At 42.5% G+C, this 23,256-nt stretch overlaps 1 protein-coding gene across 6 annotated transcripts in view; it reads left to right on the forward strand.

Annotated features, from left to right (window-relative positions):
• Positions 1-19,927: 19,927 nt before the first annotated feature.
• The window catches only part of DNM1L (dynamin 1 like), a 52,784-nt gene continuing 49,455 nt past the window's right edge, over positions 19,928-23,256 (forward strand). For all 6 annotated transcript variants that reach the window (XM_041735976.1, XM_041735977.1, XM_041735980.1 and 3 more), the window contains exon 1: positions 19,928-20,172. In XM_041735976.1, coding sequence (XP_041591910.1) covers positions 20,071-20,172 — 102 coding nt within the window. In that variant the 5' untranslated portion in view covers positions 19,928-20,070. The remainder of the gene's footprint in view (positions 20,173-23,256) is intronic.

Genomic DNA, 23,256 nt, shown 5'->3' on the forward strand with positions numbered 1-23,256 from the left:
AATCACTGAGCCACCCAGGCGTCCCGCAACCTTCCTTTTCTTTATCTCTTGTAACACAAGTAAAAATTGTTGCATAAAGATATATAAAGAAAAACAATTTCAAATTGTTCCAGGAAAAAGTCTTCAAGAAATAATTTATCTTGGGGCGCCTGGGTGGCTCAGTTAGCTAAGCCGCTGCGTTCGGCTCAGGTCATGATCTCAGGGTCCTGGGATAGAGCCAGCCCTGAGTTGGGCTCCCTGCTCAGTGGGGAATCTGCTTCTCCCTCTCCCTCTTCCCCTCCCCAACCCTTGTTTATGCTCTTTCTCTCAAATAAATAAAATCTTAAAAAGAAGAAATAGGGATGCCTGGGTGGCCCAGCGGTTGAGTGCTTTTGGCTCAGGTTGTGATCCTGCAGTGCCCAGATTCAGTCCCACATCAGGCTCCCCGCCTTGGGGATCCTGCTCTCCCTCTGCCTGTGTCTCTGCCTCTTTCTGTGTGTCTCTCATGAATAAATAAATAAAATCTTTAAAAAAGAAGAAGAAGAAATAGTTTGAGTCATTAATTTGACATTTAAATACTAATTGAATGCTTTCTATATGCTGGTTGGTTATTGTATCCATACTTAAGGTCTAGGATTACTCTGAATATACTGACAGTAGGCTTCTTTTAAAATTTCTCTAAGCCCATAAATAACTATCCCTATATTTTGTAATTCCTCTAATCAGAAGATGTGTTCTTTGTAAACAAAATGCCTTGGATTTTTTTTTTTTAAATACATAAGCTGTAGTGTCACAAAATGTGTATATGTCAACAAGGAAAATTACAAATACTACTTTCTGCTGTGGTTCAACCTAATGTAATATCTATAAAATGAAATAAAAACAGGGGAAGCATTCTATTTTACCTGCAGTGGAAATATGTACTAACCAATATCTGGAATGTTAGAAAATTACACATTATTTCTTTTTTCCTTTTTAAAGCAGACTCCATAGTAGGCTCAACATGGGGCTTGAACTCATGACCCTGAGATCAAGACCCGAGCCAAGACCAAGAGTGGGATGCCTAACCAACTGAGCCATGCAGGCACCCCAAATTGCACATTATTTCAAATAAAAGCAACTGGGGTTGATTACTTAAAAAAGTATCTCTTTGCTATTTATTAATGATTGGCTTGTTTATGAGACCCAAGAAATGGTAACAATTTTGGGAGGAAAAACTGTGAGAGTGAAAGAGTAACAGGCTGAGTAAATCTGTGACCTTTCTAACTTGTTGTGTGCATTTGGGCTTTTCACAGACACCAAGGGGCTGCATAAATGACATTCATTAATGTATTTCATTTACTTTTAAAATGCCAAATCCAGAGGATTCGGGCTTCTATTGTTTTCAAATGACATTAGAAAAAGTACAATAGAACAAGTTGTACATTTCAGGATTCAGAAACCAAAGCAAGAAAAACCATGAAACCAATATGGGATTAGAGCACAAAGTTGACTTCAAGGAGCCAACATAACGATCAATGTAAGTTTAAAGCCATGGGATCCTGGGTAATTTCATCTTAACTTTTCTTCTCTGTATCTTCCATTTTTTTTCTCAATTCTAAAAATATATTCAGGAATTAAGAAGAAACATGCCATTATTAAGGACCTGCTGACAGCCACCTAAGAACACACTACCACTAGTAGCAGTCACCTGCCAGCGTTTGCCAACAGTGGTGGCAGCCAGGCAGATCCAAGCTACCACTCACTTCAGGGTCTTATCTGGCAGTAACTTTGACTCAAAACAGAAGAGAGAGTCCCCAGCTCCCATACTTTGCATTAGTATTTGTCACCTCAGCCCCAGTAATAGGATAGGAGTTGCTCAGATCTTAGTATGCAACAGATTCCTTGGCCAACATAACAACCAAAATGCAACAAATAAAAATTCTTCAGCTTCTGCCAATAATTCTGTTCGTTATAAGCTCTGAAGAAGGCCAGAGGGACTGGCCTGGGATCAGGGCCAGACCGGACATGCAGGCTCCAGGGAAAGTAATAATTTGGTGCCTTTTAAAACTAATACTATTTAAATACTTGCTTACCACTGATTTAGAGAAACAAGGAAGGCAGAGAGGTAAGACTTCTGGGGGCAGCTGGCAATCTCTTTTATTGTATTCTGGGTTCTCCAATTTGGCAAGAGAGTTGCATTACTTACTATTCACAAAATGAAAAGATGAGAATCAGCTGGACCCAGTTTTCCACCAGAAAGCAGTGGAGGGATCATTTACTCACGAGTGCCTCCTGGGGGTTTCAAACTGTGACAAGTGACTTTAACCACATTCTATACTCTGAGAATTCTGGTAAATACAATTTTTCCGAAAACACTGTTTTCCACCACAACTAGTGCTCACTGATACTGTAGCATCCCCTGTTCAATGGCAACATGGATGGCTCACCTGCTTGCCCATCCCTTAGTCCAGCTCTGCTGGGAAGGACAGTCTGTAACACAGCTGCTTTGCGAGCCTCCCAGCTAGTTATCTTCACCCCCTCCACTCTGTTCTCTTATCCTATTTAACACCAGAGGAAACTCCTCATGCATGTCTCCCCACCAGTCATAATGATATCCAAGAGATAGACTGTCTCAGCTCAGTCTTGAGCTGAGATCCCCAACTTATAGGCATTTCTTTATAAAATAGGGACTTGTAGACTGAGGTCTTATGCCTTGCATTCAGTATCATACCCTAAGCACTTCTCTACCTCCAAAAGCAGTTTTCATAGTAATAGTTAGCATTTGAGGTCTCATTGTGTTCTCAGAACTTTATACGAACTATTTCATTTATATTCCACCACAATTTGTTTAGCAAATCTCCTATTTCCAATTTTTCACTAGTTTAGATAAGTTTTTTAAAGTTTATCTTTTTAAAAAAAGATTTTATTTATTTATTCATGAAAGACACAGAGAGAGGCAGAGACACAGGCAGAGGGAGAAGCAGGCTCCCTGTAGGAGCCTGATGTGGGACTCGATCCCGGGACTCCGGGATCACATCCTGGGCGGAAGGCAGATGCTCAACTGCTGAGCCACCCAGGGGTCCCAAGTCTATCTTTTTTAAAGTTTATTAATTTATTTTAGTAATCTTTACACCCAAAGTGGGCGGGAACTCAAATCCCAAGATCAAGCATTGCAGCTCTTCCAACTGAGGTAGCCAGACGCCCCCAAGGAATATCTTTAACTTGCTTCTGAAAGCCCACCTGTGACTGAGGTTAGACCGTGGTTCTTAGGGAGGAGAGAGTGGGAAGAAGTAACACCTGAGAACCGCGTGGGACGTGTTCAAAACATACATACCCAGCCCATGGGCACCCATTGAGCTTGCTGGGAGTTTGATGGGCCTCATGCTACAGGCCTGCAGGTGGCCATGGTTGTGTCATTTTCTCCCAGAGGATTCTGATTCATACCCTTCTTCCTCCACTTGCTCACCCCCATTTTTATGAACCACAGTGATAGTAAAAAATTGAGAAGATGGGCTCCCTGCATGGAGCCTACTTCTCCCCCTGCCTGTGTCTCTGCCTCTCTCTCTGTGTCTCTAATAAATAAATAAATAAATAAAATCTTAAACAAAATTGAGGTAAGAATGTTAGTGTTCAGTGTTGCGATCATGCCCAATACCACAAACCGTGTCCTGAGGAGACCTTGATGCTCCGACCTGTGCCCTGTGCCCTGAAGCCCTCCTGCTCTCTTCCCAGATGCCTGAGGGCTTCATCAAAGGTCTCTTGAGTAAGTCACAACTGGTTGTGGGAGGACTAGGATGAAAACAGAGCTAGCTCTCCAGCTGAAAGAGATCCATAGAGGGCCTTTTAAGGCACCCATAAAAAGCCTTTCTAAAAAGGCCAAAACATTTATAAAAGAGAAAGGACATTTTTATAAAAGGAGAATGGGGGGAGGCAGATGTCCAGGGTATGTTCCTTTTTTGGTTGTTGTTTCCTCACACCCAAGAACAACGGCTCTCAGCCTGGTTTTCATCTCCATTCTCCCTCGTCAGGGACATTTGGCAGAGTCTGGAGACCTTTTTGGTCTGTCACAACTGGGAGGCGAATGGTGCTACTGGCATCTAGTGCATAGAGGCCAGCGATGCCGCTATATATACATCCTGCAATGCACAGGACAGACCACACTCCACAATTATTCTCCAATCCAAAATGTCAATAGTGCCGAAGCGGAGAAGCCCTGCTCAAGAGCCTTTACTTCCCTGCAACCCTCTTCTCCTTTCTTCTGTCCCCCTGTCCAAGGCTCTACTTTCTTTGGGTCCAAATGGAAAGATGGGATCTAACCAGAAAGCTTTAGGGGCCTCAAGCAGTTTCCTTATGTCCTCAGTCTGTAGGTTGTATTGAGCAATAAGGTTCTTTTTTTTTTTTTAAGATTTTATTTATTTATGACAGACAGAGAGATAGAGACACAGGCAGAGGGAGAAGCAGGCTCCATGCAGGGAGCCCGACGTGGGACTCGATCCGGGGTCTCCAGGATCCGGCCCCGGGGTGGAGGCCGCGCTAAACTGCTGAGCCACCGGGGCTGCCCCGAGCAATAAGGTTCTTTTTTCAATTCCTTATCTCATCTATGGAAACTGGGAACTCATGGAAACACATGAATAGTCTAAATCCTAGTGGGCTGGGAAGGTGATCTATGACCAGCAGAATTTGAAAATTACTGTCCTTAAGTGGCCTTTAACTGTGATTGCTAAACTTTTCTTTTTCGGAGCTATCTTTAGTTCTCTACCTTCACATCTTTTTAGGATGTTTCTCAGCTTTGCATTCTTTGGGCTATGATGTAGTCACCTATAATCACCCCCCACCCCCCCATGTTGTTATAGTTTGTGTTTCTATTGAACTTGTAAATTCAACAGAGAAATAGAACTGGGATTAGTTGTTATTTGATAACTTAAGAAATTAAATTGCTGAGAAAATCTATGCCTTGAAGGAAAAAGAATCCTCTGTGGATTTTTTTTTTTCTTAAATGATTAACATTCTGATTGAATACATTTTATCGCTATTCACTACATCTCATTACATTTCTTTTGAGCTGTTGGGGAACACTGAGCCCAGTGTTTTATAAAAAGGACTTTATACAAAGGACTTTAAACAATTTAAAGGACTTTAACAATTACAAAAGGGTACAGGAGTTTTTACCTTTAAAAGTCATCTTCAATACAGCTACCCTAGAGGTTTTTTTTTTTTTTTAATGTTTAAAAGATTTTATTTACTTATTCATGAGAGAGACAGAGACATAGGCAGAGGGAGAAGCAGTCTCCCTGTGAGGAGCCCAAGGCAGGACTCGATCCCAGGACCGCAGGATTCTGCCCTGAACTGAAGGCAGACACTCAACCACTGAGCCACCCAGGCGTCCCTACCCTAGAGTTTAAATACATTTCATCTGGGGGCACCTGGCTGGCTCAGTTGTAAGTCTCAGGGTTGTGAGTTCAAGCCCCATGTTGGGTGTGGAGCCTACTTAAAAATAAACAAGTATACTTCACTTGTGTGTGACAGTGAAGGGAAGGACCTGATGTGTCCAAAGACCTGAACACAAGTGCTAAGTGCTGGTATGTACCATGTTTTGGGAATGATGCTAAGCATCTTATTTCATCCTCACAATCCTATAAGATAGGATGAGAAAAGTAAGGCTCAGAAACTTTAAGAGAACTCCTCAGGAACACAGATCTAAGGAATGCCAGAGGTGGACTTTAAGTCTAGAATTATCTAGCTTCAGCAGTCACACTTAACAGTAATTGAGCACATTTAATGAAAAAGACACTCTGTTAAGCCCTTTATCTGCATTATTATGTTTTGAATCACACAGCTATTTTTCATGTGTTTTTTAAAAGATTTTATTTATCTGAGAGTAAGCATGGGGAGGGGAAGCAGCAGGGAGAGGGAGAAGCAGAGTCCCCACTGAGCAGGGAGCCAGATGTGGGGCTCCATCCCAGACCCTGGGATCATGACCTGAGCCAAGGCAGCCGCTTAACCAACGGAACTACCAAGGCGCCCCTATTTTTCACATATTTTGTTGATGAGCAAATAGGCTCAGAGAGTGTACATCACTCACTCATTCCAGGTTAGAACTAGTAAACAAAACTGGGCTTCAAGCATGTTGTGTCTGCCTATAAAACCCATGCTTTGGGACACCTGCGTGGCTCAGTCGGTTGAGTGTCTGCCTTTGGTTCAGATCCTGATCCCCGGGTCCTGGGATGGAGTCCCGCGTGGGGCTCCCCACAGAGAGCCTGCTTCTCCCTTTGCATGTTTCTGCCTCTCTCTCTGGGTCTCTCATGAATAAATAAATAAAATCTAAAACAAAAACATGCTTTAAAGCATACAGTACTGCCCCCAAAACACTTTCCCCCTCACCAAGTTGCACTATGTGCATTATCTCATCAATGCTACCATTACCCTCTTGGCAAGAAACGGTCTGTTTATGCAGATGGAAAAATTGAAGTTCAGAAACTTAGGTAACCTATCAAGGCCACACATCTTTCCCCGTACATGGATTATATTAGGCAAGGAACATTTACTAGTACTCATTCCGCCAATAATTTTCAAATCTTCTCATTGTGGGTGCCTTTGAGGCACCAGTGCAATTTTAAAAAACAACCTAAATCATAAACAAATTGTGTTCCACATATATACATACATTTAAATATATTAAAAAGAATGAGATGTTGCTACATACATTGATTTGGAAAGATACCTACGAGATAGCAAGTAAAAACTAAAACAATTATTTTTTTAAACTTAATTATAAAACAGTGCAACTCTATTCCCCCATGTGTGGAAAGTTTCTGAAAGCACACACCAGAAACCTTTAATGGTGGTTATCTCTAGAGCAAGGGATTTGATGAGGTACCAAAAGAGTTTAGGTGACTTTTACCTTCCTCTTTATACCCTTCATTATTATTTTAAAAAGTATTACCATCCTTTCTTTGTGAGGTGGGGAAAAAAATCAAATCTAAAACAGCCTTTAGAGTATCTCTTAGCTTGAGAATGTACTCTAGTTTGGGTGTGATAAAAGTAATCCAAAGTTTGTCAACATGCTAGTGTTTCATAACAGGATCTGAAGACTGACACGTGCCAACACACAGTTGGCAAGATGGGTAAGAGGAGGGCAGGAAAGTGGCTTTTAGAGAACCTAGAGATTAGGTACCAGGCCACAGTTGCTGATCCTAGGAGTTGATTCTCAAGAATGCTACCTCTTGAGGCTTTGAGTTGGCTTCAGGGCTTGGGTTTACCATCTACCAAACAGTGCAGCTAGGTGTTAGATGGGAACATAAAACATTTATGAAAGCCTGATAAGTAACTTATCAAATTTTAATTCTGCAAAAAGTCACGTTTTAAAATGTATGAGGTTTGCCATTGTCTGGTTTTAAATCCAGAAATATAAGAACTCCTTAATTAGGGAGTTTTTTTCAAATTGAGGGCCAAGAGAACTGAATTCTAATCCTGTCTTTGCTAGTAACTAGAGCCATGAACCTGGGCATATCATTTTACCTCTTTGACCCTTGCTTTTCTTATTTGTAAAATACTAAAGTTGAACTAAAATTTAAAATGATGAAAATTGCTGGGGCACCTGGGTGGCTTAGCTGGTTAAGCATCTGTCTTTGGCTCAAGTCATGATCTCAGGGTCTTGGGAGCAAGTGCCCACATTGGGCTGTCTGCTCAGTGGGGAGTCTGCTTCCCCTTCTCCCTCTGTTCTCTCTCTCATTCTTGCTCCTGCTCTCACCAGATAACTAAAATCTTAAAACAAATAAAATGATGAAAATTACTAATGTTCCTTTAGATTCTAGTACTGTAAGTTCTTTTCAAAGTCAGTTTTTAATTTTTTAAAGTTATTAATTAATTAATGAAATTCCAGTATAATTAGCATACAATTTTGTATTGGTTTCAGGTGTACAACACAGTGATTCAAATTCTGTACATTACTCAGTGCTCATCATGGTAAGTGTATTCTTTTTTTTCTTCCCTAAGATTTTTACTTACTTATTCATGAGAGAGACAGAGACATAGGCAGAGGGAGAAGCAGGCTTCCTGTGGGAAGCCGGATGCAGGACTCAATCCTAGGACCCCAGGATCCGTGAACAAAGAAGCCTGCTTCTCCTTCTGCCCTGCCCCACCTCCACCCCCTCCACCCTGCTCATGCTCTCTCACACTGTCACTCTCTTAAATAAATAAATAAATAAATAAATAAATAAATCCTTAAAAAAAATCAATGCAAAAAAAAAATCAATGCAATGGAAAAAGTGGACAAAGAATATGAATAATAACTCACAGAAAAAGAAATACCAAGGACTAATATGTGCAAAAATTCACTAATAATTACAAATAAAATGATTGCTATTTTACCTATTAAATTGTCGAAGCTAGAAATATTGATACCGCCCTAGGGTGGATATGGGGAAATGCTTTACTACATATGCTTTACTACATTTATAAACTAGTGTACAATACCTCCCATTTAAATTTTGACGGTATATAGCTGGGCAGCCCGGGTGGCTCAGTGGTTTAGCGCCGCCTTTGGCCCAGGGCATGATCCTGGAGACCTGGGATTGAGTCCTACGTCGGGCTCCCTGCATGGAGCCTGCTTTCCCTCTTGGAAATCCACACATAAATTTTGACTCCCCAAAAGTTAACTATTAATAGCCACTCTTGACCAGAAGCCTTACCAATAAATAAATAACATATTTTGTTATATATATATTATATAATGTATTATATAATGAATTCTTACAATGATACCTTATTTATGAATGAAAGTTTTCTTATTTTTTTCAGTATTTCTAGGCTATGTGGTTCATCTGTGAGTTTTTTTAAATTATCACAAATTTTCTGCAACACTGTCTATAATAAGAAATTTGAACTGATCTATTATCTATCAAGAAAAAAAACCTATGTAAATTATCACAATCTTTTTTTTTTAAGATTTATTCATTTATTCATGATAGACACAGAGAGAGAGAGAGAGAGGCAGAGACAGAGGAGGAGGGAGAAGCAGGATCCATGCTGGGAGCCCGACACAGGACTCGATCCTGAGACATATGTTAAGTCCCAACCCCCAATATGACTGTATTTGGAGATAGGGCCTGTAAAAGACAAACAGACCTTTAAATCTTAGTGTCTCTAAACCACAAAGATTTATTTCTTCCTTATGTTACGTGTCTAATACATTTTGGCAGAGGACTCTATTCTACATCAACACTCAGGGACCCAGGCTCACTAAAGGTTGACCATTTCAGTAAACCACTTTTTCAACATTTGTCTTCAGAGATTGCCAAATCAGAAGAAGGGAGCTAGAGGGCTGGACAAGGCTTTTCACTGACCCAGCTCAGAAGAAACACATGCCACTTTTATTCACAGTGATTTGGAGAAGTAGTCACATGCCCCCAACCATACTGCAAAGGAGGCTGGGAAATATAAGAACTATTAAATATTTTTAAAAAGATTTTATTTATATATTTATTCATGAGAGACACAAAGAGGGAGAAACAAAGGCAGAGGGAGAAGCAGTCTCCATACAGGGAGCCTGACATGGGACTCGATCCCGGGTCTCCAGGTTCAGGCCCTGGGCCGAAGGCAGTGCCAAACGGCTGAGCCACCGGGCTGCCCAGAACTATTGAATATTTAATGAATATCAAATGTTCCTGTCATATCCCTTGTTATGGATTGAACTGCATGCCCCCAAAAAGGTATATTCAAGTCCTAACTTGAGTACCTCAGAATATGATCTTATTTGGAAATAGGGTCTTTACTGAGGTAATCAAATTAAAATTTCTTTGAGTTAAAAATCCTTCCTCTGTCTTCTCTCTCTCTCTCTCTCTCTTTTTTTTAAGATTTTATTTATTTATTCATGAGAGACACACACACACACACAGAGGCAGAGACACAGGCAGAGGGAGAAGCAGGCTCCATGCAGGGAGCCCGTTGTGGGACTCGATCCTGGGTCTCCAGGATCACACCCTAGGCTGCAGGCGGCACTAAACCGCTGAGCCACCAGGGCTGCCCCTAAAGATTTTATTTTATTTTATTTATTTTTATTTTTTAAAATTTATCTTATGATAGAGAGAGAGAGAGAGAGAGAGAGAGAGAGAGGCAGAGACACAGGCAGAAGGAGAAGCAGGCTCCATGCACCGGGAGCCCGATGTGGGATTCGATCCCGGGTCTCCAGGATGGCGCCCTGGGCCTAAGGCAGGCGCCAAACCATCCAGGGATCCCTAAAGATTTTAGTTTTAAGTAATCTCTACACCCAACGTGGGGTTCGAACCTACAACCCCAAGATCAAGAGTCTCATGTCCCACCAACTGAGCCAGCCAGGCACCTCCTTCAGCCTTCTCTTAATATGAGATCATTAGAGTGAGACCTAATCCAACAATGACCGATGTCTTCATAAAAGGAGGACATATGGACACAGAGACAGACACGCACGGAAGAGGGATGGTGTGAATATATGCAGGGAGCAGACTGCCATGTGAACGTGAAGGCTGAGATCAGAATAATATTGCCATAATTACTTGCGGTCACTGAAAGCCAGAAAAAAGGCATGGAACAGATTCTCCCTCATGGCCCTCAAAAGGAATCAATCCTGCTGACAACTGGATTTTGGATTTCTAGCTTCTAGAATTTTAACAATACATTTCTATTTTTCTTTCTTTTTTTAGAAGTAGCCTCTACACCCAACATGGGGCTCAAACTTATGACTCTGAAATCAAGAGTCACACAGTCTACCACCTGAGCCAGCCAGGCTCTTTAAATTTCTATTTTTCTAAACCAAAGGGTTGGTGGTACTTTGCTACAGCAGCCCTAGGAAATGAATACACTCCTCTATCAAGTCTCTCTGCAGAAAGAAATTTAATGCATGGAATTACGTGTTTAAGAATCTGCTAGAATGACTTGAAAATGAGCTCTAGGTTATATATCCAGGAATTACCCCCAGAAAAATTGGGGCACCAAGAGTTCCCGAGACATTCACCACAATTAGAAGCTGGTTCTCAGGCTCTCCTCATCTTAGTCACTATCTGAGAATCAGAGGTATCATCAGAACTATTAGGTCTAGAACCACATCATGCCTCCTATACCTGCACAAGCAAAATGGATGTCTTGTGTAACTCGTCCATCTTCTCATAATTTAAAGATTCATTTACTCATTTATTTATTTATTAGAGAGAGAGAGAGAGCGTCAGATAGTGTGCACAAACAGGAGGGAGAGGGACAGACTCCCCACTGAACAGGGAGCCTGATGTGGGACTTGATCCTAGGACCCTGGGATCATGACCTGAGCTGAAGGCAGATGCTAAATGGACTGAGCCACCAGGTGCCCCCATCTTCTCATAATTTAGATAAAAAATTAAGCCTTGAATGAATGCACCTGTGTTATGGAACTAAAATTATATATGGAACATTTAGTTGTAAAGATATTGAGAAATGTAGTTTTTAGCTTCTGAAGCAAAGAAAAGCCCAGAAGAAGTAGGTTAAAATACATTTTGAACAAGCCATTCTTTTTTATTTTTCCTTTTATGTTTTTTTGGTCACTATTTTATGGTTTCTTACTTTAACATCCTCCTTTCTTTTCTCAGATGTTCCTATTGCCCATTCTGCCCATGGCCATTTTTTTCTTTATATTATCTGGACAAGTTCTTCTAGTCCAAATTTTTCCAGTTCCACCAATCTATCTCCATTATTACCACCCTGGGATACATTACCATTGTCTCTGACTTGGATTACTGTTAACACTCCCTCTTTGGTTTCTCATTTTCCCTTACCTTGTCCCCATCCAGTGGGATGTGGCTGACCTTTATAAAACTCATAAGATAATGTGTCTCTTTGCTCACTCTTTTGATTTTCTCCCTCAGGATCCATCCCTAGCTCCTCACTCTCATGAGCTCACTTCTGACTGAGGAGCTATTAGTCTAACCACTCAGGACTCCTGCATAGACCCTCATGTTCTATATTTAGCAACACTAAACTATTTAAAGCATCTAGAATGCATCATGCGCTTTCCTTCCCCTTCACTTTTGTACAAGTTGCTCCTTCTGCTTGGTTTGGAAGTCCTTTCTCTTCCTCTTTGGTCAACTTCTATTCATCCTTTAATCCAGAAAACCTAGACGAGTTCTCTTTCCTAAGTGCTGACTTAGATTAATTCTGGCCACTTGCCTTTTCTCGAGAAAGGGGAAAGAGAAAAAAGAAGTTTTGAGGGATGCCTGGGTGGCTCAGTGGTTGAGTGGCTGCCTTTGGCTCAAGGCGTGATCCTGGAGTTCTGGAAGTGAAACCCATGTTGGGCTCTCTGCATGGAGCCTGTTTCTCCCTCTGCCTATGTCTCTGCCTTCTCTCTGTGTCTTTCATGAATAAATAAATAAAATAAATAAAAAGAAGTTTTGAGAAATGACAGTGGATGTGTTTTGTTTACTTTTGTATCTTTAGTAGCTAATACAGTATATTTAATAGCTCTTTTTTGTTTTCATTTTTATTTTGTTTTTGTGTTTACTACTGGTGTGAATAGTGACACGCATTTGAAACTGCTGTCTGGGTTTTGGGTACAACATTTTCTCTCTTTCATTTTCTATCTTTCCAGTAACTTACCATTACTACTAATTCTGTTTAAAAATTCACTTCTGTTTTTGTAGTAGGTCACACCCTTAGTAGTTACATTATTACTCCTATTTCATAGATCAGGGGTTGGGAGTAAGACTTTTTTTTTTTTAATTTTATGTATTTATTCATAGAGACAAACACACACAGAGAGAGAGAGAGAGAGAGGCAGAGGGAGAAGCAGGCTCCATGCAGGGAGTCCGATGTGGGACTCGATCCCTGGTCTCCAGGATCAAGCCCTGGGCTGCAGGCGGCGCTAAACCGCTGCGCCACCTTAAAGAGGTTGATTAATTCAGAACTTTCCCCCTCATTCTGTATTAGTTCTAAAATAACTTGTTAGTCTCTCAGTAGCCCAGATGAAGTATATTTAATATACAAAACATTTATTCAATCATTTATTCATCCATCCATCCATCTATTCATTCATTTAGTCAAAATTCAGTAACTGAAGAAAAATTAGAATAAAATCCATCAGGGGCAGCCCCAGTGGCTCAGTGGTTTAGCGCCACCTTCAGCCCAGGGTGTGATCCTGAAGACGCAGGATCAAGTCCCAAGTCAGGCTCCCTGCATGGAGCCTGCTTCTCCCTCTGCCTGTGTCTCTGCCTCTCTCTCTCTCTCTTTGTCTCTTATGAATAAATAAATAAAATATTTTAAAAAAGAATAAAATCCATCAGAAAAAAACGAAGTCAACTGTTGGATAAACTTTATACATATCATATATACTGTACTTAGTACTTTATGATATACTGTCCTATTCACTAATTTTACTAGTCACGTCACTGATGTGTAAGTTTTATCATCCATCACAACTGTGTGGCAGTTTTAGAAAATTGGTTCTTATAAACTCAGATTGACTCAGGCTACCCAGTACTGGTTAGATGAACTGGTTGGGCAATTAGAAAGGAAAGATGTTCAAAGTCTATATTAGGCCTGGCTACTAAAGGAAAAAATTCAGAATAGATATCCCTTTTGTTTACCACGGTGTCTTAGTGAGCCTTCGGATATGCAAAGGTAGCTAACCAAAGCCTGAAAAGCTAGATTTCTCTTCATCAAAAAGTGTGAGCTAATCGAGTTGGTGTAGGGAAGACACAAAGGAAGCCTGAAATCTAGAGGACCAAGGAGATTTTCAGAGCTTCTAAGAATACCAGACAACATTTTGGGAACCTGGAATGTAGGTGTAAAGAGGCCAATGAGAAATTCCCAGAGACAAGGTAAGGTAGTTCAAGAATGGGGATATCTAACGTGTAATTTTCAGTTGTTGGCATTACTGCGATGGGAAGTCCCTTTATATCTCAAATAGCTAGTGAAATACACCTGTTTTTAGGATATGAGGATTAAAAAAATGGCCAAGTTCCATTGGTGTATGGGTATGGAGAAAGAGAAGAAAATCAGCTAAATAGAGGAGGTGGCTCTATTCCTCTTAATTGTGTTGTCATACTGCCCCCTACTGGGCTGCCAGTATCTCCCCAGATTTACCTGCTGGCTGCTGTTAACCCGCCCCACCATCTGTGGACAATTTTCTGCACCTGCTGACAAAGTATGTGTTAAGCTTGAGGCCTAGGGAGTAGTGCAAATTGATTAAAGCTGTTAACTTACCGTCTTTGCAAAATACAGGTAGTTTCCAAAATATAACAAAGAGGTTTCCCTATTAGAGTTGTGTATTTTATGTTAACGTTAGATCTGTGTGTTCTAGTATGATTTGAAGGCATGGATAGCGGCAGCTTGGCTATGATTGATGATCAAAATGTTAGCATAAAACAACACTGGAAAAGTATGCTAGAAGTAGTCTGTGTGATTTGTAAGAGCTATTAAAATAATTTCTAGCTATTAATGTAATTCAAAATCAACTTTTTCTCATTAGGGATATTAAGTTAGAACAAAGCCAGCCTATCCCTAGCAAAATAATTTGGCAGCTATTCTGATGAGTCCTATGCCAAGGCCAGCCTCGTATGTTTTGGCTGGGTTTAAGTGCAAATCCTAGTTGCAATTCAGACATGCTTAAATCCTTGTAATTCCAGACTTTCCAAGTAAAACAAAAGGAATCCCCCTCCTTCCCCACTACATTGTAACAAGCATCATACTTGGTAGTGGAGATAAATAGCCACACAAGACATCACTTATGCCTCCTTGAGCTCACTATTGACTGGGGGGGAAGGGCATACTATCGTCATGGCCACAGTACCCCTTCCCTTTAGCAAGCACACTGCCTGGCTAAGACCCATATGTCTTGTCTAATAGGTACTTGATAAATATGTGTTGAATAAATGAGGGAATGAATGAAGAAGCTAGGCAGTATGTGTAAAGGTTAGGAGTTGGCCCAATAGCCTGTTTTGATGACAGCTCTGCTACATACAAGCTATGTAAAAGTATCACTTTATAAATAAACCCCTAAAGCTTCAGTTGCACATCTATACACCTACCCCACAAAGCAACTGTAAAATGCTTAGCACACTGCCTCATCTCCAGAAAGCATGCCATTGAATGTTTAATCATATAATGTGAAGAGGGCAAGGAGAAAAAGGAGTGATTAAATATGGGGATTAGAATTCCTAGTTATGTCTGTATATGTACATTTAGAAGTATGGGACAGTGTTGGACTTGGGAAAATTTTTTATGGTGAATAAGGGATTTATTTTCCAAAACCAATTTATCCCATGTGGTAGGAAATATGATCTCTGGAGACAGTGACTCACATCCTTATAATTCCATAACCAGAGAGAGAAAATTCTTGGGTTAACTCAGGTTAAAAAATTCAGAGCGTGGGCACCTGGGTGGCTCAGTTAAGTGTTTGCCTTCAGCTCAGGTCATGATCCCAGGATCCTGAGAGCAAGCCCAACATTGGGCTCCTGGGTCAGCGGGAAGTCTCCTTCTTTCTCTTCCACTGCCCCTCCCCCCACTCGTGCTCTCTTTCTCCCTGCTCTGTTTCATATAAATAAAATCTTTGAGAAAGAAGAGAAAAAATTCAGAAGGAAGGCTTCTAAATGGCACTACATGGGTCAGTCCATCCCCAGAGCAATCACCTTAACATGATGTGGTGGGCAGAACAGTGGCCCCTCAACCCTGTCCATGCCCTCATCCCTGGAACCTGTGAATTGTCCATGGCAAAAGAAACTTTGTGGATATGATGAAAGGTATAGACTTTGTGATGGGAGATTGTTTTGGGATGTCCAGGTGGACCAAACTAATCATGGGTTCTTTTTTTTTTTTTTAGATTTTATTTACTTATGAGAGACACAGAGACAGAGACACAGGCAGAGAGAAGCAGGCTCCATGTAGGGAGCCTGACATGGGACTCGATCCCGGGTCTCCAGGATCACACCCTGGGCTGAAGTTGGCACCAAACCACTGAGCCATCTGGGCTGCCCTAATCATGGGTTCTTATAAGCAGAGAAAACTTTCTTGGCTGTAGTCAGAGAGGTGATGACAGAAGCAGGCTCAAAGACATGGGACGTTGCTAGTTGTGAAGATGTTGGAAGGGGGATAAGAGCTAGGAATGTATTCTCAAATCTGCTAAAGGCAAGGAGATGGATTTTTGTTGTTTTAAGCCACTATGTCTGTGGTAATTTGTTAAGGCAGCAATAGGAAACTCATACACCAGAGAAATAGGGTGGAAACCTAGTTGCAGTTCCTCTCCAGATTTGCTCAACAACATCTGCCCTAAGGAGGCCTGCTCAGTGAGATCCCTATAGCTGCTACCACTGTCTGCTCATCCGTAGGGGTATATTGATTTGAGAGAATGAAGTAGATTATGCAGACAGAATCAGAAATAGGAGGTAGAAAGATTTTTTAAAATTTATTCATGAGAGACAGAGAGAGGCACAGACACGACACAGGCAGAGGGAGAAGCAGGCTCCATGCAGGGAGCCCAATGTGGGACTTGATCCTGGGTCTCCAGGATCACACCCTGGGCTGAAGGCAGAGCTAAACCACTGAGCCACCCGGGTTGCCCAAGGTAGAAGGACTTCTGATTCCATGTGAGCCCCCAGCTCCAGTTATTTTTGCGGCCAAGGTCATGCCAGCCCTTTGGTTATATAAGCTAATCAATTCCTCTGTTTGAGCTAGTTGGTTTGAGTTAAATGTCTGTGACTTGCAACCAAATGATCCTGCCTAAATCATAAACCTATGGTAAGGGAGGGATGGCTAAAGGAGAAGAGTTGTTTTTTGTTTTGTTTTGTTTTTGTTTTTTGAAACCCTTTGAGACAGGAGCTGAAAATGACTTAATGTGATTTCATAACAACCCACTGACCACTGAGAAACACTTTATTCTACTTTAGATGAGAAAAGTCTTATTTATTGGCTACGTGGCTTTCCTACAAACAAGAATATTCTGAATTTAAAATATTAAGACCCATATTGGTTTGCTTTGTCTCCAGTGAAACACATTGCACATAGAGCATCCTATGTTTTTTTTTTTTTATTATTATCAAAATAGAGCCACACTTTTTCAAGGCCTCACCATTTCCTGTTTCTGCAGCCTCAAACACTTTTCTTTTCCTCTGTACCTGATAAACTCAATGCTCTAGAGTTTAGAAAGTACTGGACAAAGCTGCTTAAACCTAACCAGGGGTGGTGGTGATAGGAGGACTTTTGAGCACTGGCCATGTAGTCATTTCTCCTAGAAAAAGATAGAATTAAAAAGCAGTCACTATTATTCCTAAAGTATGTATAAGGCTCTGGATGTTCCTGCCCAAGAGATATTTCATAATTTTTTAAAAAAGATTTTATTTATTTATTTGACACAGAGAGTGAGAGCACAAGCAGAGGGAGTAGCAGGCAGATGGAGAGGGAGAAGCAGTTTCCCCCGTAGAACTGGGAGCCCAATAGTGGGGAGCCCGACAGTGGGGCTCAATGTGGGGCTCAATCCCAGCACCAGGGGTCATGACCTGAACCGAAGGCAGATGGTTAACCGACTGAGCCATCCAGGTGCCCCAAGATGTTTCATAATTAAATTGGAAATATATAATGTCACAAAAAATCTGTGACATTTGTCTTTCTTGAATATATGTATACTTGTTCTTTTAATTTTTCAAATAGAGAAAGACTATATCTATTAGTGCCACAAATAAGGTAAAAACATTTGGAGTTGCACCATTCTTGCCCTCGGGCATCTTGCCCCTATGAAACCGTTACTGATTATGCCCATGGAGCTTCACCATGAGCCTACCCTCTCTATCTGCTTTTTCTTCTTAGAAGGAATACAGACTACTCAGAGGAAAAGAAGAGATAGAAACCTCTATCAGTAGAGGGCTGAGAAGCAAAGTGGGTAAAATCTATTATATTGCCTTTGGTAGAAAATAAAGGGATTTGGAATTTATATCTTATCTCATCTTCATTTTTTGGGCTTCTGAAATTTTTGTCTTGCTCTGTTTCTGAAGCTTTTGTTTTTGAAAAGAGAAGGGAATGTTCATAATACTTGGTAAGATGCCAAAATACTACTAGTGGACCTTCAGCTTTTAGCTTACATGATATTTTATTCATCTGTCCAAAAATATTCAGCACTTACCATGTATCTTGCTGAACAAATTGAGCATGTTCTCAGGGCTACTGTGTAGGGCTGTGCAGGTGAATGGTACCCAGTCCGGTTGTATAGTGCACAACTTCCATTGCAGGTGGTCCTTACCCTCCTGGGGATTAAATCTGGTGACTTCTAGAAAGTCTTGCTTGAATTTTCATTCTTTCCCCTCAGAGTAGAGAAAGTGCTATTATGTGTTCTATAGTCCACCCAGTCACAGCACTTTACCCATTTATAATGGTGTCATCCTGTGAGACTGTAAACCCAGATGGGACTGGGATTGGACCTATCTTGTTTGTCACTTTCTAGGGGCTAGGGATACATCCATAAATAAACCCAAATCCCTGGCTTCTAGGAGTTGATAATTTAGCAAGAGCAGAGAGTCAACCAATTCAATATGTAGCATGTGAGATGGACACAAATACTATGGAGAAAAAAAAAAATAAAGGAATGGGGCTTTTTCCTCACCTATTTTAAGATTATTTGAGAGAGAGAGAGAGAGAGAGAGAGAGAGAGAGAGCAGGAACTGGGGGAGGGGCAGAGGGAGAAGCCAACTCTTGGCTGAACAGGGAGCCCCACTGGGCCTCCATCCCAGGTCCCCAGGATCATGATCTCAGCCCAAGGCAGGTGCTTTACGGACTGCGCCACCCAGGCACACCTCTTATCAACTACTTTAGATCTTTGCTCAAATGTCACCTTTTTTTTTTTTTTTTGAGATAAATCTTTGGAGGTTTGGAGTAGAGGAGAGGTATCTGTCTAAAAAGCAAGGCAGGGATCCGTGGGTGGCTCAGCGGTTTAGCACCTGCCTATGACCCAGGGCATGATCCTGGAGTCCCGGGATCAAGTCCCACGACGGGATCCCTGCATGCAGCCTGCTTCTCTCTCTGTCTCTGTGTGTCTCTCATGAATGAATAAATAAAATCTTTTTAAAAAATTAAAAAATAGGGATCCCTGGGTGGCGCAGCGGTTTGGCGCCTGCCTTTGGCCCAGGGCGCGATCCTGGAGACCCGGGATCGAATCCCACATCAGGCTCCCGGTGCATGGAGCCTGCTTCTCCCTCCGCCTGTGTCTCTGCCTCTCTCTCTCTCTCTGTGACTATCATAAATAAATAAAAAATTTAAAAAATAAATTAAAAAATAAATATAAAAAGGCAAATTTTGACTACTACCGTAGGTGCACTTAGCAAAAAAAAAAAAAAAAAAAAAAAAAAAAGGCAAGCAAGGCAGTTATCAGATCGATTTCCACTTTGCCAGGAGTCAGGGCAAAATAAAATTCTATACAGAATATAGAGAACAAGGGCTTAGCCCTTTCCCCTCCAAAAACTCTTCACCTAAGATTCTTTCTGAACATGTTATTTTGAAGACGTTTTTACAAAAATCTTGGGAGAACCCGCGTGTTCTAACTGGGACCGATGTTCTGTTTGTTTTGTTTTGCAAAAGAGCAGCGCACGCCCTCTGCACAATCAGCCTACACACCCCCAGCACCTGGTTGGGGAGCCAGAGGCGATGAGCTATTCCTTTAAGTCTCTTCAACCCGTCCCTGGTAAGCAAGCTTCTGCATAAGGAAATGGCATCTGGGATCATCAGGATACTCCGCTGTACTTAACACATATTCCTTGCGCCCCGAAAACGGGCGTAAATGGGTCTCTTCCTTCCTGCCCTCGGGGCCTGGCTCCCCAGCCTTCCGACGGGAGCCCGTGCAGCCCGCCCTCCCAGCTCCCCCTTCCGCCCGGCGCCGCACAGCCTTCTGGAAGCCGTAGGCCCCCGCGGTCCTCCGCCCCCCAGAACTACAACTCCCGGCAGACCTTGCTCCCCTCCACCTTCCTCTTAGCGCACGGCCCGCCGGGAGGGGGCAGGTAGCGGGCGGGCGGGGTCCAATGGGTGCCGGCTCCCGAGGAGAGGGCGGAGGAGAGGAGGAAGGAGGCGGACTCTGGGCCCCGGCCCCATTCATTGCCGCGGCCGGCCGGGCGAGGGTCCCGCGTTCTCGGAGTCATGGAGGCGCTCATTCCTGTTATCAACAAGCTCCAGGATGTCTTCAACACGGTGGGCGCCGACATCATCCAGCTGCCTCAGATCGTCGTGGTGGGGACGCAGGTAAGCGACGAGGGCGGTGTCCGCTCAGGCCGGAGTCCGGGCGCGGGCCCGGTGGGGGGCTTGCGGCGGCGCCCGCTCCCGGCTGGCCTTTGCGGCCTTTGCTGGCGGCGCCGGGGCTCCCCGGGCTCGGCCGCGCCTCTCCGCCGGGGGCTGCGTTGCTCCGGGCCTGGGAATCCGGGCCCGGTCGGGAGGCGAGGGGCGGAGCCGGCGCGGCGGGCCCCGCGGGTCTCGGGGGCGGGCTGGGGGAGGGGCCCGCCGGCGGGCGGAACTGGAGCCCGTGGGGACCGGGCGCGGCTGGGCCGGCGGCGGCTGCTTGCAAGGGCACCTGGGGGACGCGCGGGGCACGCGGGGCCACCCTGGGCTCGTGGTGGGCCAGCTGGCCCCTCCTCGGGTAGTTTTAGGGAGCGTGGCTTTTTTTATTCCTCTCCTTGGCTTGCTCCGGGGATGCGGAGTCAGTTTTGGAGCCGCCGGGTCGGGGCCGAGAAGGCCGCAGCTGTCTGACAACCTGAGTGTTTGCCTGCAGTGCAATCCCTTCAGGGTTCGAGATCGCCGAAGCAATTACAAAAAAACAAACAACAACAACAACAACAAAAACCCAAAAAGCAAAAGAAGCCCTCCAAAACAAACAAACAAACAAACAAACAAACAAAAACATCCCCCTCGAAACCACCTGTACTTGGGAAGGAATAACCAGTTTTTCTGCATAGGCTGTGGTTTTTGTATTCCATCCAAATTGGGCATCAAGGGTCTCAGATCTTTTCGTTTTTGGGTCTCCTAGATAGCATCATAATTAATAGGCAGAAATGTTGAAGAAATAAATTATTTCTAGAGTGACAGAGAAGTAGTACAAGTTTCATTTTTTTCTGCCTGCTGTGTTTCTTGGTTTAAGAATCATAGGACTCAGAGAAACACATTATAGAGATTACTTGATATATTGATTTTAAGTGTTTTCATTTCTTAATCTATTCGGTTGAGAAGGGGACGGTTTACTCATTTTCTGTTGCTGTATCTTGCTACAGCATTTTAGAGTGTAAATATTACGAAAGGGAATTTAATGGTCAAAGTACTATAGAATATTTTCAAACACTTGGAGACCATAGACATTCTGCACTTTTTCTTGCTTTTAAATCAAGTGATAGAAATTATTTCAGAAACACATTTGCTTGGTCTGCTGTAGGATTACTATAGGTCCTGGTTTCTCCTGCCTATATATATTGTAATATTTGTAACTCGATATTGGTAATGATTGGACACTGAATCATCAATATAATTTTGTGAGAGGTATTTTTATTTAGCATAGTTTTTCACTGCCATATTCCTGTTCCTAGCTCTGAAATAGTCTGGGGGTATGTAGTGAATGCTCCGTAAATACTTTAAATGAATGAATATTGCTTCAGTAATTAGATAATATTTTAAAACACTGGGGCTTTTATTTTCAAAACGTATCTGCTTTTGAAAATAGAATTAAATAGATGAAATAAATCTTCTTTGGTAGTAATTTCTAGATGTTTCCTGTCTGTGGGCCAGAAACTTTCCATTTACTTTTAAGAGATTCTCCATGCTTTTTAAGCTTGAAGCAGTAACAGAATCAGGGCTATTGTGTATCAACATAAATAGTTTAAAATCAAGGACTTTTCTTACACAAATTTGAGTTTATTTCAGTGAATAAACCTGTTGGCAGAATTGGGAGGGTCAGAGTAGAAAAGTGAAGACTGTTAAGGAAAGTCATTAACATAATGCTAGGAAGAACCGTCCTAGTAGTGACAGATGTATGCTGCGTCTGTATGTTGTTTGAAATTACTTGGAAATTTTGTTGTTTTTTTAAAGATTTATTTATTTATGATAGAGAGAGAGAGAGACAGGCAGAGGGAGAAGCGGGCTCCATCCTGGGAGCCCGTTGTGGGATTCGATCCCGGGACTCCAGGATTGCGCCCTGGGCCAAAGGTAGGCATCAAACCACTACGCCACCCAGGGATCCCCTGTTGTTTTTAAGTATGCTCTATAAGACACCCAGCATGCTTTTTTTTTCTTTTCTTTTTTAAGATTTTATTTATTTATTCTTGAGAGAGGGAGAGAGAGAGAGAGAGAGGGAGGGAGGGAGGAGAGACACAGGCAGAGGGAGGAGCAGGCTCCGTGCAGGGAGCTCGACGTGGGACTCGATCCCGGGTCTCCAGGATCACGCCCTGGGCCAAAGGCAGGCACTAAACTGCTGAGCCATCCAGGCGTCCCCCAGCATGGGGTTTGAACTTAAAACCCTGAGATCAAGAGTCACATGCTCTACTGAGTGAGCCAGCCAGGCAACCTGGGGAAACTAGTTTTTAAAGACTTGATTCAGTGAAGTTTCTCTCCGTTTAGGTCTTTATTAGTTGAAATTCAATGCTTTAGGGATCCCTGGGTGGCGCAGCGGTTTAGCGCTTGCCTTTGCCCCAGGGCGCGATCCTGGAGACCCGAGATCGAATCCCACGTCGGGCTCCCGGTGCATGGAGCCTTCTTCTCCCTCTGCCTGTGTCTCTGCCTCTCTCTCTCTCTGTGTGACTATCGTAAATAAATAAAAATTTTAAAAAAAATTCAATCCTTTATTATTCAGGTACAGAAGAGATAAGATTAGAAAGTGTCTTCCTTTTTTTTTAATAGTATTTTCTTTCTTTAAAAAATTTTTTTTTATTTATTCATGAGAGGCACAGAGAGAGAGAGAGAGAGAGAGAGAGAAACACAGGCAAAGGGAGAAGTAGGCACCATGCCGGGAGCCCGATGTGGGACTCGATCCCAGGTCTCCAGGATCACACACTGGCTGCAGGCGGCACTAAACCGCTGCGCCACCGGGGCTGCCCAGTGTCGTCGTCTTTTCCATGTTTTTCTCAGTATGTTGAAAAAAATCTGGTCATCTACTTTATATCTATGCCATTTAATGTTTTGCAGCATGCAACACATGCATTACATTCATATTTAACAGAGTAGTGTATCGTGAATGGGTTCCAGACATAGTGTTCTGATAGGTGAACTTCTCAGGGCAGTGATGACGTCTTCATAACACAGGTAGTCTCTATCCTACACATTATCTATACCTTAAATGGCTGTTGGTCC

The sequence above is a fragment of the Vulpes lagopus genome, chromosome 21, assembly GCF_018345385.1.
Source record: "Vulpes lagopus strain Blue_001 chromosome 21, ASM1834538v1, whole genome shotgun sequence".
Classification (NCBI taxonomy): Eukaryota; Metazoa; Chordata; class Mammalia; order Carnivora; family Canidae; genus Vulpes; species Vulpes lagopus.